This window comes from Pristiophorus japonicus, chromosome 1, assembly GCF_044704955.1.
Source record: "Pristiophorus japonicus isolate sPriJap1 chromosome 1, sPriJap1.hap1, whole genome shotgun sequence".
NCBI classification, from domain to species: Eukaryota; Metazoa; Chordata; class Chondrichthyes; family Pristiophoridae; genus Pristiophorus; species Pristiophorus japonicus.
The window spans coordinates 369690068-369705959 of NC_091977.1; the positions used below are offsets into that span (position 1 = coordinate 369690068).

Here is a 15892-nt window from a genome sequence, read left to right on the forward strand (position 1 = left end):
TGGCCTGGGATGGGGCAGGGGAGCGGACCAGGAGGCCACTCGGCTTGGGCGGGGGAGCGGGCTAGGACCAGCAAGGCACTTGAGGTGGGCTAGGGAAGCAGAGTGGCAAGCCCTTCGGCCAGGGCTAGGGGCAGGGGAGCGGAACCTGGACTGGCAAACCACCAAGGCTCGGGACGGGCTAGGGAAACAGACCGGCAAGTCCCTCGGCCTGTGATAGGGGCGGGATCAGCACCAGCATCGGGACGGCGGAGGGTGGGGACGACGACTTTAATAATTGGAGGTAAGATACTGCGATATGTTTTAATATGTTTTTAAGTTGCTGCAATGTATTTTAATGTGATGTGAGCTGGCTGTATTTTTCACTTTGTAGCCTCAGCCCGCATTGTGTCCCTGGTTACCGTGGTAACCCGATCTTTTTGGCACAGATCAAGGCTCCGCCCCCAAAACTAAAGGACAGTTAGGCTGTGGCAAAATGAAGAAATCCAACGGGGAAACATAGAACATTTTTTGGGGCATACTTGGGCCCCCAAAAAACAGGCGTAACTCTTCAAGTATGCCCAAAAATTTTTTTGGGTGAAATTGAGCTCTATATTTTAGCAAAGTAACCAATCAAAGAACATTTTATTATTATTATCCACCTCATCTCAACTTTTGCCTCTCACCACATCTCTCACAAATGGCTACCATATCCTTCAACACACCAAGAATAATGTAATGACATCATCTAGTTTATGCTGTTTCTCCAGAATCGAACCAGTATCGAACCTTGGTTCGACCACGCTTGGAGCACTGTGTACAGTTCTGGTCGTCATATTATAAAAAGGATATTGAGGCACTGGAGAGGGTGCAGAGACGATTTACAAGGATGATACCACAAATGCGACGGTATACATATCAGGAAAGGATGAACAGGCTGGGTCTCTTTTTTATCTCTTGAAAAAAGAAGGCTGAGGGGTGAACAAATAGAGGTCTTTAAAATTATGAAAGGTTTTGATAGAGTGGATACAGAAAGAATGTTTCCACTTGCGAGAAAGAACATAAGTAGAGGTCATCAATATAAGATAGTCACCAAGAAATCCAAGGGGGAATTCAGCAGAAAATTCTTTACTCAAAGAGTGGTGAGAATGTGGAACTCACTACCACAGGGAGTGGTTGAAGTGAACAGTATCGATGCAGTTAAGAGGAGGCTAAGCAAGCATATGAGGGAGAAGGGAATAGAGGGTTATGCTGATAGATTTAGATGATGAAAGACGGGAGGAGGCTCGAGTGGAGCGTGGACTGATTGGGCCGAATGGCCTCTTTCTGTGTCATATATCCAATCTAATTTTCTATAGTTCTTCAGCCAAAGTTATTGCAGAGGATGTGAAGAACCCTCGCAGAAATTCAGCCCCACATTTATCATGGTAAAGTCCACAGAAATCCTTCAATAATGTTCTTCATCCTTTATTGTTTGTTGTGCTCCCTGTAAATAATGCAAGTAGTTTTGCTTTGTCGGTTGCAATAGTTTTACTGTCTTCATATTAAAAGTGTAAGCACAGTTCAAATCTAATATTCTTGTTTCCAAATCTACAGATGAACCCATGAAATACAAATTAGGTCCAAGCAACAACCCTTTTGAAAATGACAAGAACATCAATATACAAGTGTTAAAATGATCAACATTGGATAAATTCATAGTCTGAAGGTTTAGGTCGCATCTATGTACCTGAGGCATTCACTTATGCCTAAAATATAAACATTACAGTTTGTGGAATAATCCCTGACTACCTATTAGTGGTGATTCTGCCATTGTGTGCTCCCAGCAGGAAATGGCACTTACGCGGAGCACCTCTTGGGAAATCATGGGCTGTGTCCCCACTATTTCCTAAAATTAATCCCAAAATAATTTATTAGATATACAGCTTTGCAAAACTCAGTGATATTATTAAAACTCCTTACATCATTTCAGGACTCATCGTAATGCATCTGTAAAAGAAAACATAACATTATATAAATTGATTGGCCTGATCTACCTGAAAGGTTTTGGACCTGCATTATTGGGGCTTTGTAGCATCCACAATTAGTTCATTACTTCTTTTCATCTTTTTTGTTTTTATTTCACAGACCCACTTAATTATTCTCACTGCCTTTTATTCTTCTAATTGACTCACTGAGATAATGTCAACCAGTTTTCACCTCTTGCCAAATGTTTAAAAATAATCTATTTGGGCATTCTGTTAATTATCTCTCTTCCTTCCCTCCCCTTACTCAGTTAGAATGGAGGGTCACATCTGAAGCTTTAATCTGTCATTGATCAAGGACCTGCTGTGTATTTCTATCGGTTCCTGGTTTCAGTTCAGATTTTCAGCATTTGCAGTTTCTTTTGTTAGCATTATTTCTGTTAGTTGGATGCATCCATTACCAATGCCTCAAAATGTGTTTTCAGTCTACAGGTATAAGCCATATTAGGATATATTAAACATACATGATTAAAAAATATAACTTGATTAACAACACATTAGTACACTTTTATGCCAAGTTAGCTACTTTGCAAAGTATACCTCAAGAACCATTGACATTTGGAAAATGGCACTTCCTGAAAATTTTCAAATACTTAAAAGGTCAAGTGATATGTACAAAATTAATGGATGTCGAGCAGAATTTTGAATTATAAGGACAGACATGCCAACAAGAGGCAGAATCTTTTGCAGAGGCAAAGGGAGGAGGTCACTAAAAATCGAAATGTAACATCCTGAGTGAGCTTATCGAGGACTTTGCACAATCCGGTGTTCATATTGATTCTACATCTTTCAATGAAAAGTACAATTCCAGTTTAGTCAAACTCAAAAAGCATCCACCACAAGTTGTTTTTCTCCTATCTGTATTGTTTTTTGATCTCGTGTGCACAGTTGATGAAGCAGACTTTTCTGTGTTTACACCAGACTATGTTAAAGCCATACAATAAAAATTCTTGTCCTTCTCTTGGGAAAAAATGTAACCCCTTCTTTCAAAATCATCTTTCATAGTAGTGAGCAAAAGTACTGGAGACATTTACAATTTTGTGAAGAGTTTAAAATCTTTAAAAAATCATTAGTTTGAAGATTGCTGTATTTCCTTAAATGTTTCACGTAATCCATTTTTGGACTTCAGTGGGTAATGTGTAATGCAAGGCAAAGGGATATAGCAACTTTATTAATGTTCTTTGTGTCCTAACTAAAATAATTTTTACATTTATTTATTAGGCCATCTCCATGATCATGTACCATGAAGTCTCCCAATTGTTCTCCTTGGTTAGTTGAGCAGAATGAAGATAATGGTTCGGTTTTCTCGCTGGAATCCAGTGTTTTCTGCAGCGCAGAGCACCTGAATAAAAATCCTTTAAACACCTTTATCATAAATGTTGGTGGCAGCAGATTCATTCTGTCACATGAGACTTTGTTGTCCTATCCTGAAACACGTCTGGGAAAACTGGCTGCGTCGGAGCAGGATTCTGTGCTGGAGCTATGCGATGATGCCAACTTTGTGGACAATGAATATTTCTTTGACCGGAGTTCTCAGACATTCAAGTACATCATAAATTATTATAAATCTGGAAGACTGCATGTAAATGAAGAACTTTGTGCAATGTCCTTTTTGCAAGAAATTGAATACTGGGGAATAGATGAACTTAACATTGACATTTGCTGCAGAGACAAATATTATAGACGGAAAGAAATTAATGAAGCTTTAGATATAAAACGAGATACAGAAACAATTCAGACAGATGAAGAAGATTTCTCTGGAGTAATTTGTGAAAAACTAAGGCAAAAACTATGGATCATGATGGAGAAACCTGGCTCTTCAAAGCTAGCTAAAATATTTGGAATCCTTTCTGTAGCCTTCGTTCTCATTTCCATTGCAAACATGGCTCTCTATTCCCTTGAATATTCAGTACTGAAACCCAATTTATTGAACGCGGTTGAGTATATTTGCATTACATGGTTCTCTGCAGAGTATCTACTGAGATTCTTATGTGTGAAAAACAAGTGCAAGTTCCTTAAGAGCCTGATGAATATCATAGACCTCATTGCTGTGATCCCATTTTACATCACGATGCTGGTGGAGCAACTTTATGGAGGTTCTACAGAACTGGAAAATGTCGGGAAAGTTGTCCAGATCCTGAGGTTGATGAGATCACTACGCATGTTGAAGCTTGGGAGACACTCAACGGGTAAGCTACAAACTTCACGTAGAAATTTCCCCCAAAAAAATATCAATATAAAGTACCTGTTTTAATACAAAATGCTAAGAAATTATCCGTTTATGACATAGTAGTGGACTTCCAGGTATAAACCAAACAATCATACCATGCTATTCCAATGCTCTCCTGGCTGGCTTCCATTTTCAACCCTCCATAAACTTGAGCTCATAAAAAACTCTACTGTCCATACCCTATCCTGCACCACTTCTTCCTCACCCATCACCCTCATGCTCATTCGCCTACATTGGCTCCTGGTCCACCATTGCCTCAAAATTAAAATTCTCATCTTTGTGTTCAAATCTCTTTATGGCCTTGCCACTCCCTATCTCTGTAACCTCTTTGAGCCCTACAATTCCCCAAGAACTTTGCATTTCTCCAACACCGACTTCTTTACACATCTCGCACTCCATTCGCCCACCATTGGCGGACGTGCCTTCATCTGTCTAGGCGCTAAGCTCTGGAATTCCCACCTTGAAACTGTCTGCCTCTCTATAATGCTCTCCTCCTAGAAGACCCTCCTTAAAACCTGCCACTTTGACTAAGCTTTAAGCCACCCCTCCTATTATCTCCTTCTTTGGATCAATGTTAATTTTTGTCAGATTACACTCCTGTGAAGCATTTGTGACCTTTTCATACACTAAAGGTGCTATATCACATGGTATGAGTGATCACAGTATGGTTGAATTTGTAATACAGATTGAGGGTGAGGAAATAGTGTCTCAAACGAGCATACTATGCTTAAACAAAGGGGACTATAGTGGGATGAGGGCAGAGTTGGCTAAAGTAGTCTGGAAACACAGACTAAACGGTGGCACAATTGAGGAACAGTGGAGGACTTTTAAGGAGCTCTTTCATAGTGCTCAACAAAAATATATTCCAGTGAAAAAGAAGGGCGGTAAGAGAAAGGATAACCAGCTGTGGATAACCAAGAAAATAAAGGAGAGTATCAAATTAAAAACCAATGCGTATAAGGTGGCCAAGGTTAGTGGGAAACTAGAAGATTGGGAAAATTTTAAACGACAGCAAAGAATGACTAAGAAAGCAATAAAGAAAGGAAAGATAGATTACGAAAGTAAACTTGCGCAAAACATAAAAACAGATAGTAAAAGCTTTTACCGATATATAAAACGGAAAAGAGTGACTAAAGTAAATGTTGGTCTCTTAGAAGATGAGAAGGGGGATTTAATAATGAGAAATGTGGAAATGGCTGAGACCTTAAACAATTATTTTGCTTTGGTCTTCACAGTGGAAGACACAAAACCATGCCAAAAATTGCTGGCCATGGGAATGTGGGAAGGGAGGACCCAGAGATAATCACTATCACTAGGTGGGTAGTGCTGGACAGGCTAATGGGACTCAAGGTAGACAAGTCCCCTGGTTCGGATGAAATGCACCCCAGGGTATTAAGAGATGGCGGAAGTTATAGCAGATGCATTCGTTATAATCTACCAAAATTCTCTGGACTGTGGGGAGGTACCATCGGATTGGAAAGCAGCTAATGTAATGCCTCTATTTAAAAAAGGGGGCAGACAAAAGGCAGGTAACTATAGGCCAGTTAGTTTAACATCTGTAGTGGGGAAAATGCTTGAAGTTATCATGAAGGAAGAAATAGCAGGATGTCTAGATAGGAATAGTGCAATCAAGCAGACGCAACATGGATTCATGAAGGGGAAATAATGTTTTACTAATTTACTGGAATTCTTTGAGGCTATAACGAGCACGGTGGATAGAGGTGTACCGATGGATATGGTGTATTTAGATTTCCAAAAGGCATTCGATAAGGTGCCACACAAAAGGTTACTGCAGAAGATAAAGGTATGCGGAGTCAGAGGAAATGTATTAGCATGGATAGAGAATTGGCTGGCTAACAGAAAGCAGAGAGTCGGGATAAATGGTCCTTTTCAGGTTGGAAATCGGTGGTTAGTGGTGTGCCACAGGGATCGGTGCTGGGACCACAACTGTTTACAATATACGTAGATGACCTGGAAGAGGGGACAGAGTGTAGTGTAACAAAATTTGCAGATGACACAAAGATTAGTGGGAAAGCGGGTTGTGTAGAGGACACAGAGAGGCTGCAAAGAGATTTGGATAGGTTAAGCGAATGGGCTAAGGTTTGGCAGATGGAATACAATGTCGGAAAATGTGAGGTCATCCACCTTGGGGGAAAAAAAAACAGTAAAAGGGAATATTATTTGAATGGGGAGAAATTACAACATGCTGCGGTGCAGAGGGACCTAGGGGTCCTTGTGCATGAATCCCAAAAAGTTAGTTTGCAGGTGCAGCAGGTAATCAGGAAGGCAAATGGAATGTTGGCCTTCATTGCGAGAGGGATGGAGTACAAAAGCAGGGAGATCCTGCTGCAACTGTATAGGGTATTGGTGAGGCCGCACCTGGAGTACTGCATGCAGTTTTGGTCACCTTACTTAAGGAAGGATATACTAGCTTTGGAGGGGGTACAGAGACGATTCACTAGGCTGATTCCGGAGATGAGAGGGTTACCTTATGAAGATAGATTGAGTAGAGTGGGTCTTTACTCGTTGGAGTTCAAAAGGATGAGGGGTGATCTTATAGAAACATTTAAAATAATGAAAGGGATAGACTAGATAGAGGCAGAGAGGTTGTTTCCACTGGTCGGGGAGACTAGAACTAGGGGGCACAGCCTCAAAATAGGGGGGAGCCAATTTAAAACCGAGTTGAGAAGGAATTTCTTCTCCCAGAGGGTTGTGAATCTGTGGAATTCTCTGCCCAAGGAAGCAGTTGAGGCTAGCTCATTGAATATATTCAAGTCACAGATAGATAGATTTTTAACCAATAAGAGAATTAAGGGTTATGGGGAGCGGGCGGGTAAGTGGAGCTGAGTCCACAGCCAAATCAGCCATGATCTTGTTGAATGGCGGAGCAGGCTCGAGGGGCTAGATGGCCTACTCCTGTTCCTAATTCTTATGTTCTTATGTTCTTATGTTCAATCCAAGTTGTTTTTTATGTTGTAAATCTACAATTGATGTTAGCACAATCCTTAAGACATAGCATTGTAAATATATTCAGTCACATATTTGATCAGCTTTTGGACTGCTAGGAAACAGGGACGCAGTGGCATTTCGGTCGTTTCATGGGACACTCATGACACACAATAAATGTCAATCCGTTCCTAGTGAAGCTTTCTCTGTTACTGGGAGCTACACATTGTTTGAAAACTGCAGAACTTTAAATTTAATCGGCATTATTGTATGAGCTGGTGATTGAGCAGCATTAAGGAAAACTGCAAGCATGATCACCTATCACCCTGATTATCCTCCATTTTGCAGATTACTATATTTTATTGTTATTATCTTTATCTTTATTTAAGTTTAGAATAATTCTATACAATTCAGATTAAAAGATACATTTCAATTAATCCATGAAACAGTAATCAGTATAAATGGATCTATTGTAGTAGTAAATTTGGTATTACAATTACATGAAGCAAGTCTTAGTTAAGCAGAACATTAAAATATGGTAAAGTGACTGAAATGGATAATGGTGTTAAAGCATCAATTTTACCGTAGAACACAGCTGGCCAGAGAAAAGAACAATTATCATGTGTTACATGTTAACCCATTGTAAAATATAGCTGGTCTCACTTCCAAAAATTCAATCCTGACCGTTTAATGAAGTGACTATCCAGGAGCAGGCTGTGGAGCAAAGTTTAATTAGATCTCGGTTCGAATGAAAGATTGAATTGAAAGTACCAGCAGCATGAATCATGTTATTCATCCTTTGTACCATAATTATATTTGTGTTAATAGGCATTACAATATCTTTGATTTGTAATGTCGCACCAGTTTTATTTTCTTGTTAATTCTGTAATGCTCCATGCGTAATCTCATATACCCCTACTTGGCAAGATAGTGCCATATATAGACACCAATTTTAACACAGTATTACATAGAAACATAGAAACATAGAAAATAGGTGCAGGAGCAGGCCATTCAGCCCTTCTAGCCTGCACCGCCATTCAATGAGTTCATGGCTGAACATGAAACTTCAGTACCCCCTTCCTGCTTTCTCGCCATAACCCTTGATCCCCTGAGTAGTAAGGACTTCATCTAACTCCCTTTTGAATATATTTAGTGAATTGGCCTCAACTACTTTCTGTGGTAGAGAATTCCACAGGTTCACCACTCTCTGGGTGAAGAAGTTTCTCCTCATCTCGGTCCTAAATGGCTTACCCCTTATCCTCAGACTGTGACCCCTGGTTCTGGACTTCCCCAACATTGGGAACATTCTTCCTGCATCTAACCTGTCTAAACCCATCAGAATTTTAAACGTTTCTATGAGGCCCCCTCTCATTCTTCTGAACTCCAGTGAATACAAGCCCAGTTGATCCAGTCTTTCTTGATAGGTCAGTCCCGCCATCCCGGGAATCAGTCTGGTGAATCTTCGCTGCACTCCCTCAATAGCAAGAATGTCCTTCCTCAAGTTAGGAAACCAAAACTGTACACAATACTCCAGGTGTGGCCTCACCAAGGCCCTGTACAACTGTAGCAACACCTCCCTGCCCCTGTATTCAAATCCCCTCGCTATGAAGGCCAACATGCCATTTGCTTTCTTAACCGCCTGCTGTACCTGCATGCTAACCTTCAATGACTGATGTACCATGACACCCAGGTCTCGTTGCACCTTCCCTTTTCCTAATCTGTCACCATTCAGATAATAGTCTGTCTCTCTGTTTTTACCACCAAAGTGGATAACCTCACATTTATCCACATTATACTTCTGCCAAGCATTTGCCCACTCACCTAACCTATCCAAGTCACTCTGCAGCCTAATAGCATCCTCCTCGCAGCTCACACTGCCACCCAACTTAGTGTCATCCGCAAATTTGGAGATACTGCATTTAATCCCCTCGTCTAAATCATTAATGTACAATGTAAACAGCTGGGGCCCCAGCACAGAACCTTGCGGCACCCTACTAGTCACTGCCTGCCATTCTGAAAAGTACCCGTTTACTCCTACTCTTTGCTTTCTGTCTGACAACCAGTTCTCAATCCACGTCAGCACACTACCCCCAATCCCATGTGCTTTAACTTTGCACATTAATCTCTTGTGTGGGACCTTGTCGAAAGCCTTCTGAAAGTCCAAATATATCACATCAACTGGTTCTCCTTTGTCCACTTTACTGGAAACATCCTCAAAAAATTCCAGAAGATTTGTCAAGCATGATTTCCCTTTCACAAATCCATGCTGACTTGGACCTATCATGTCACCATTTTCCAGATGCACTGCTATGACATCCTTAATAATTGATTCCATCATTTTACCCACTACTGAGGTCAGGCTGACCGGTCTATAATTCCCTGTTTTCTCTCTCCCTCCTTTTTTAAAAAGTGGGGTTACATTGGCTACCCTCCACTCCATAGGAACTGATCCAGAGTCAATGGAATGTTGGAAAATGACTGTCAATGCATCCGCTATTTCCAAGGCCACCTCCTTAAGTACTCTGGGATGCAGTCCATCAGGCCCTGGGGATTTATCGGCCTTCAATTCCATCAATTTCCTCAACACAATTTCCCGACTAATAAAGATTTCCTTCAGTTCCCCCTCCTTACTAGACCCTCTGACCCCTTTTATATCCGGAAGGTTGTTTGTATCCTCCTTAGTGAATTCCGAAGCAAAGTACTTGTTCAATTGGTCTGCCATTTCTTTGTTCCCCGTTATGACTTCCCCTGATTCTGACTGCAGGGGACCTACATTTGTCTTTATTAACCTTTTTCTCTTTACATACCTATAGAAACTTTTGCAATCCACCTTAATGTTCCCTGCAAGCTTCTTCTCGTACTCCATTTTCCCTGCCCTAATCAAACCCTTTGTCCTCCTCTGCTGAGTTCTAAATTTCTCCCAGTCCCCAGGTTCGCTGCTATTTCTGGCCAATTTGTATGCCACTTCCTTGGCTTTAATACTATCCCTGATTTCCCTCGATAGCCACGGTTGAGCCACCTTCCCTTTTTTATTTTTACGCCAGACAGGAATGTACAATTGTTGTAATTCATCCATGCGGTCTCTGTCGCAAATTAGTTGGTAGCTCAACAAGGATTTGCAAAAAAAATGTCTAGGATTAACTCTTTAGGCTGGACTGCTTACTGCCAGGAGGTTCCTTCTATCATGGCCAGCATCCTCCATGTTCTGTCCAGCCTTTACTGGTTCTAGCCTACACAAGTGCATGGCGATTCCCAGTAATACTCACAGCTCCTTAAAAGGATTTTCATATGGGGTTGTCTTCCTCAGTAATTTTCCATCAGGATACAGCAGTGGCGGAGGAATGTGAGCGGAGCTCACAAATAGCAGGTCTTGCCATGCTCTGCGAATAGCCAATCTTGCAATCAATCATTTAAACAGTTCATGATATATGCTGGAAATTGTAGTTTACTTGATACCTCAGTCTTTCCAAATGACAATGATAGGTCTAGAAAGCCCCATGTAAAAGTGGAGGGCAGAGAAACCCAAGGCAAAAAGGGCCACATTACAGTAAAATTCTGAAGGGCAAAGTGTGTTAAAAAGGCAAGCCTGAAGGCTCTGTGCCTCAATGCGAGGAGTATCTGTAATAAGATGGACGAATTAACTGTGCAGATAGCTGTTAACGGATATGATGTAATTGGCATCATGGAGACATGGCTCCAGGGTGACCAAGGCTGGGAACTCAATATCCAGGGGTATTCAACATTCAGGAAGGATAGACAGAAAGGAAAAGGAGGTGGGGTGGCATTGCTGGTTGAAGAGGAAATTAACACAATAGTAAGGAAGGACATTAGCTTGAATGATGTGGAATCGGTATGGGTGGAGCTACGGAATACAAAAAGGTAAAAAACACTAGTGGGAGTTGTGTACAGACCACCAAACAGTAGTAGTGAGGTTGGGGACAGCATCAAACAACAAATTAGGGATGCATGCAATAAAGGTACAGCAGTTATCATGGGCGACTTTAATCTACATATTGATTGGGCTAACCAAACTGGTAGCAATGCGGTGGAGGAGGATTTCCTGGAGTGCATCAGGGATGGTTTTCTAGACCAATATGTCAAGGAACCAACTAGAGGGCAGGCCATCCTAGACTGGGTGATGTGTAATGAGAAAGAACTAATTAGCAATCTTGTTGTGCGAGGCCCCTTTGGGGAAGAGTGACCATTATATGGTAGAATTCTTTATTAAGATAGAGAGTGACACAATTAATTCAGCGACTCGGGTCCTGAACTTAAGGAAAGGTAACTTCGATGGTATGAGACGTGAATTGGCTAGAATAGACTGGTGAATGATACTTAAAGGGTTGCAGTGGATAGGCAATGGCAAACATTTAAAGATCACAAGGATGAACTTCAACAATTGTACATCCCTGTCTGGAGTAAAAATAAAACGGGGAAGGTGGCTCAACCGTGGCGAACAAGGGAAATTAAGGATCGTGTTAAATCCAAGGAAGAGGTATATAAATTGGCCAGAAAAAGCAGAAAACCTGAGGACTGGAAAAATTTTATAATTCAGCAGAGCAGGACAAAGGGTTTAATTAGGAGGGGGAAAATAGAATATGAGGTGAAGCTTGCTGGGAACATAAAAACTGACTGCAAAAGCTTCTATAGATATATGAAGAGAAAAAGATTAGTGAAGACAAATGTAGGTCCCTTGCAGTCAGAATCGGGTGAATTTATAATGGGGAACAAAGAAATGGCGGACCAGTTAAACAAATACTTTGGTTCTGTCTTCACGAAGGAAGACACAAATAACCTTCCGGAAATACTAGGGGACCGATGGTCTAGTGAGGAGGAGCTGAAGGAAATCCTAATTAGGCAGGAAATTGTGTTGGGGAAATTGATTGGATTGAAGGCCGATAAATCCCCAGGATCTGATAGTCTGCATCCCAGAGTACATAAGGAAGTGGCCCTAGAAATAGTGGATGCATTGGTGATCATTTTCCAACAGACCCTGGATTATTTCTATGGACTGGAGGGTAGCTAATGTAACACCACTTTTTAAGAAAGGAGGAAGAGAGAAAACGGGTAATTATAGACCGGTTAGTCTGACATCAATACTGGGGAAAATGTTGGAATTACTTATTAAGGATGAAATAGCAGCGCATTTGGAAAGCAGTGACAGGATCGGTCCAAGTCAGCATGGATTTATGAAAGGGAAATCATGCTTGACAAATCTTCTAGAATTTTTTGAGGCTGCAACTGGCAGAGTGGACAAGGGAGAACCAGTTGATGTGGTAAGTTTGGACTTTCAAAAGGCTTTTGACAAGGTCTCACACAAGAGATTGGTGTGCAAAATTAAAGCACATGGTATTGGGGGTAATGGACTGACATGGATAGAGAACTGGTTGGCAGACAGGAAGCAGAGAGTCAGGATAAACGGGTCCTTTTCAGAATGGCAGGCAGTGACTAGTGGGGTGCCGCAGGGTTCAGTGATGGGACCCCAGCTATTTACAATATACATTAATGATTTAGATGAAGGAATTGAGTGTAATATCTCCAAGTTTGCAGATGACGCTGGGTGGCGGTGTGAGCTGTGAGAAGGATGCTAAGGCTGCAGGGTGACTTGGACAGGTTAGGTGAGTGGGCAAACGCATGGCAGATGCAGTATAATGTGGATAAATGTGAGGTTATCCACTTTGGTGGCAAAAACAGGGAGGCAGAATATTATCTAAATGGCGGATGATTAGGAAAAGCGAAGATGCAACGAGACCTGGGTGGCATGGTACATCAGTCATTGAAAGTTGGCGTGCAGGTTCAGCAGGCGGTGAAGAAGGCAAATGGTATGTTGGCCTTCATAGCTAGGGGATTTGAGTATCGGAGCAGGTAGGTCTTACTGCAGTCGTACAGGGCCTTAGTGAGGCCTCACCTGGAATATTGTGTTCAGCTTTGGTCTCCTAATCTGAGAAAGGACGTTCTTGCTATTGAGGGAGTGCAGCGAAGGTTCGGCAAATTTAGTCCCGGGATGGCAGGACTGACATATGAGGAGAGACTGGATCAATTGGGCCTGTATTCACTGAAATTTAGAAAGATGAGAGGGGATCTCATAGAAACATATAAAATTCTTACGGGACTGGACAAGTTAGATGCAGGAAGAATGTTCCTGATGTTGGGGAAGTCCCGAACCAGGGGACACAGTCTAAGGATAAGGGGTAAGCCATTTAGGACTGAGATGAGGAGAAACTTCTTCACTCAGAGTTGTTAACCTGTGGAATTCTCTACCGCAGAGAGTTGTTGATGCCAGTTCATTGGATGTATTCAAGAGGGAGTTAGATATGGCCCTTACGGTTAAAGGGATCAAGGGGTATGGAGAGAAAGCAGGAAAGGGGTACTAAGGGAATGATCAGCCATGATCTTATTGATTGGTGGTGCAGGCTCGAAGGGCTGAATGGCCTACTGCACCTATTTCCTATGTTTCTATGAGCTTCAGCCTCAGGCTTCTCTGAGAGCCACAGGCATCCAATGGAAAACATTAAAGACATTTCAAACAGAAAATGGATGGAACTTTCAACTTCAGTGGCAGTATAAAATGAGCGCTAGTGATTTGAAATCAATGGAAAGGAAAGTCAGGCAGGGCGTATAACAGGTGGCCGATCCACTACTGTCTATTTAATGTCCCCACAAAAGTTGAAAATTCCGCCCAATGCTATTGGTGACCGGTAAATTAACTTTATTGTGTTGGAAATCTTGGGCTAGACTTTCCACTCATGATCGCCGATCTGTTGTCCATCTATCGCCCATATAAGCAGGTTATCGCCCATTTTTGCTCAAAAGTGGAGAGTAGGGCCGGAACATCATCCATTCATCGCCGGCCCAACTTTCGGCACACATGAATGTGCTGTATTGCCCGGCCTAAGGCTATCGCCGAGATGATCGCTGACCGCAACTTTCGCCATATCGCCCACACATCACCGCGTTGATTGCTCACCGAAAAGATCGCTGGGGATCGCTGGAGAAAAGCTGCACACACCTTAAGTCGGTCTCTACTCAGCAGTACTCGGCACTACGGGCACTATTTTGAACGTGGGAGGATCTGAAGGGCTGCTTCAACAAGTGCTTATGAGGAGAATCAATTTGTGAGTGATTTTAAGGGGCTTTTTGACTGTTGCCAATCATCTAATCACATTTGTATCTGTTGAGGACAAATTTAGGGTATTTATAGTGATTTATAATGATGGGGTCTGTAATTTCTCTATCAGTATTGGTCACTAATCACATGCTGCAGACTGAAGAAGGGAGAAGGTATATTGAAAAGCATTATGTGTTCAATCAAAGAGATGGCAGACTGCTGCTGCGGAGGAGACCTTACACCCGACGCACTTACAGGGAAAAGCGATCATACCTGAACTTGCCTGATAACACTTGCCTATGGAGGCTGCGCTTCCGAAAGAAGGTCATCGGTGAGATATACCAGATCATTAAAGGAGATCTGCAGCCTACCAGCACCATCAGGACCACACTCCTCATTGAGGTTAAGGTAACTGCGGCACTTCTTCACATCCGTCTCCTTTCAGGCCTCAGCTGGCGACATTTGCGGTATCTCTCAGCACGCCACACGTTGGACAAGTGACTGAAACCCTTTACGTATGCAGGATGGACTTTATAAGCTTCCCTATGACCAGGGAAGCACAGACTGAGAGGGCATTGAGTTTCTCGCGAATATCAAACTTCCCAAAGGTGCAGGGAGCAATAGACTGTACACACATCGCCCTGCGAGCACCTTTACAGGATGCAGAGGTGTTTCAGAACCGAAAGAGATTCCACTCCCTGAATGTGCAGTTCGATGTCGACCACAACCAAATAATCATGGCAGTAAATGCAAATTTTCCAGGCAGCACCCATGATGCCCACATCCTGTGTGAAAGCACTGTCTCTGACCTGTTTAAGAGTCAGCCACAAGGTCACGGTTGGATGCTGGGGGATAAAGGATATGGCCTTGCCAGATGGCTCATGAGCCCCCTGCATAATCCCCAAACAGAAGCCGAGAAGCACTACAATGAAAGCCATATAGCTACAAGCAATGTCATGGAAAAGATAATTGGAGTTTTTAAGTAGCACTTCAGATGCCTGGTCCATTCAGGAGGCAACCTACAAAACAACCCGAGTAGGTCACTGAATTTATTGTGGTGTGCTCCATGTTGCATAACCTAGATATGAGGAGAGAACAACAATTGCCAGATGGGACCGCCGGTCCACCTCAGGAGAGAGGGAAGGCAGACGAGGAGGAGGAGGATGACAAGAACCTTGGGGAGGGCAATCAGCCTGGCGATGAACCCATGTCCCCCCCCCCCCCGCAAGACTGGAAGTTACGCAGCTGCAAAACTCTTGTGTCAGCAGCTCATAAATGAACTTTTTGCGTGAACTTACATTGGTGACTGTTACAGTTGCATTACGTTTCATCATTGCCTTGGCTGGCCTGGCCATGGCCATTGTTTCCAAACATTGTATTCATATTTTACCGTACGTTATTAGAAGACACTTCAGGACAATTGTAAAGTTAAATAGAAATTTGAAACTTTTGAGAACAAACATATATAACACTACCCTCCCCCACCCCACCCCGAATATTCAATAATATTTTTAAAACAACACAACACAACACAACAATAACATGATTAATAACAAATAAACCCCTCCCCTCCCACACCTGCGGCCACGCTTCCCTTCAGATCCTTTA

The 15892-nt window shown here is 42.3% G+C and overlaps 1 protein-coding gene across 1 annotated transcript in view; it reads left to right on the forward strand.

Annotated features, from left to right (window-relative positions):
• Positions 1-3243: 3243 nt before the first annotated feature.
• The window catches only part of kcnv1 (potassium voltage-gated channel modifier subfamily V member 1), a 42404-nt gene continuing 29755 nt past the window's right edge, over positions 3244-15892 (forward strand). Inside the window, exon 1 of the mRNA XM_070874998.1 lies at positions 3244-4189. Coding sequence (XP_070731099.1) covers positions 3244-4189 — 946 coding nt within the window. The remainder of the gene's footprint in view (positions 4190-15892) is intronic.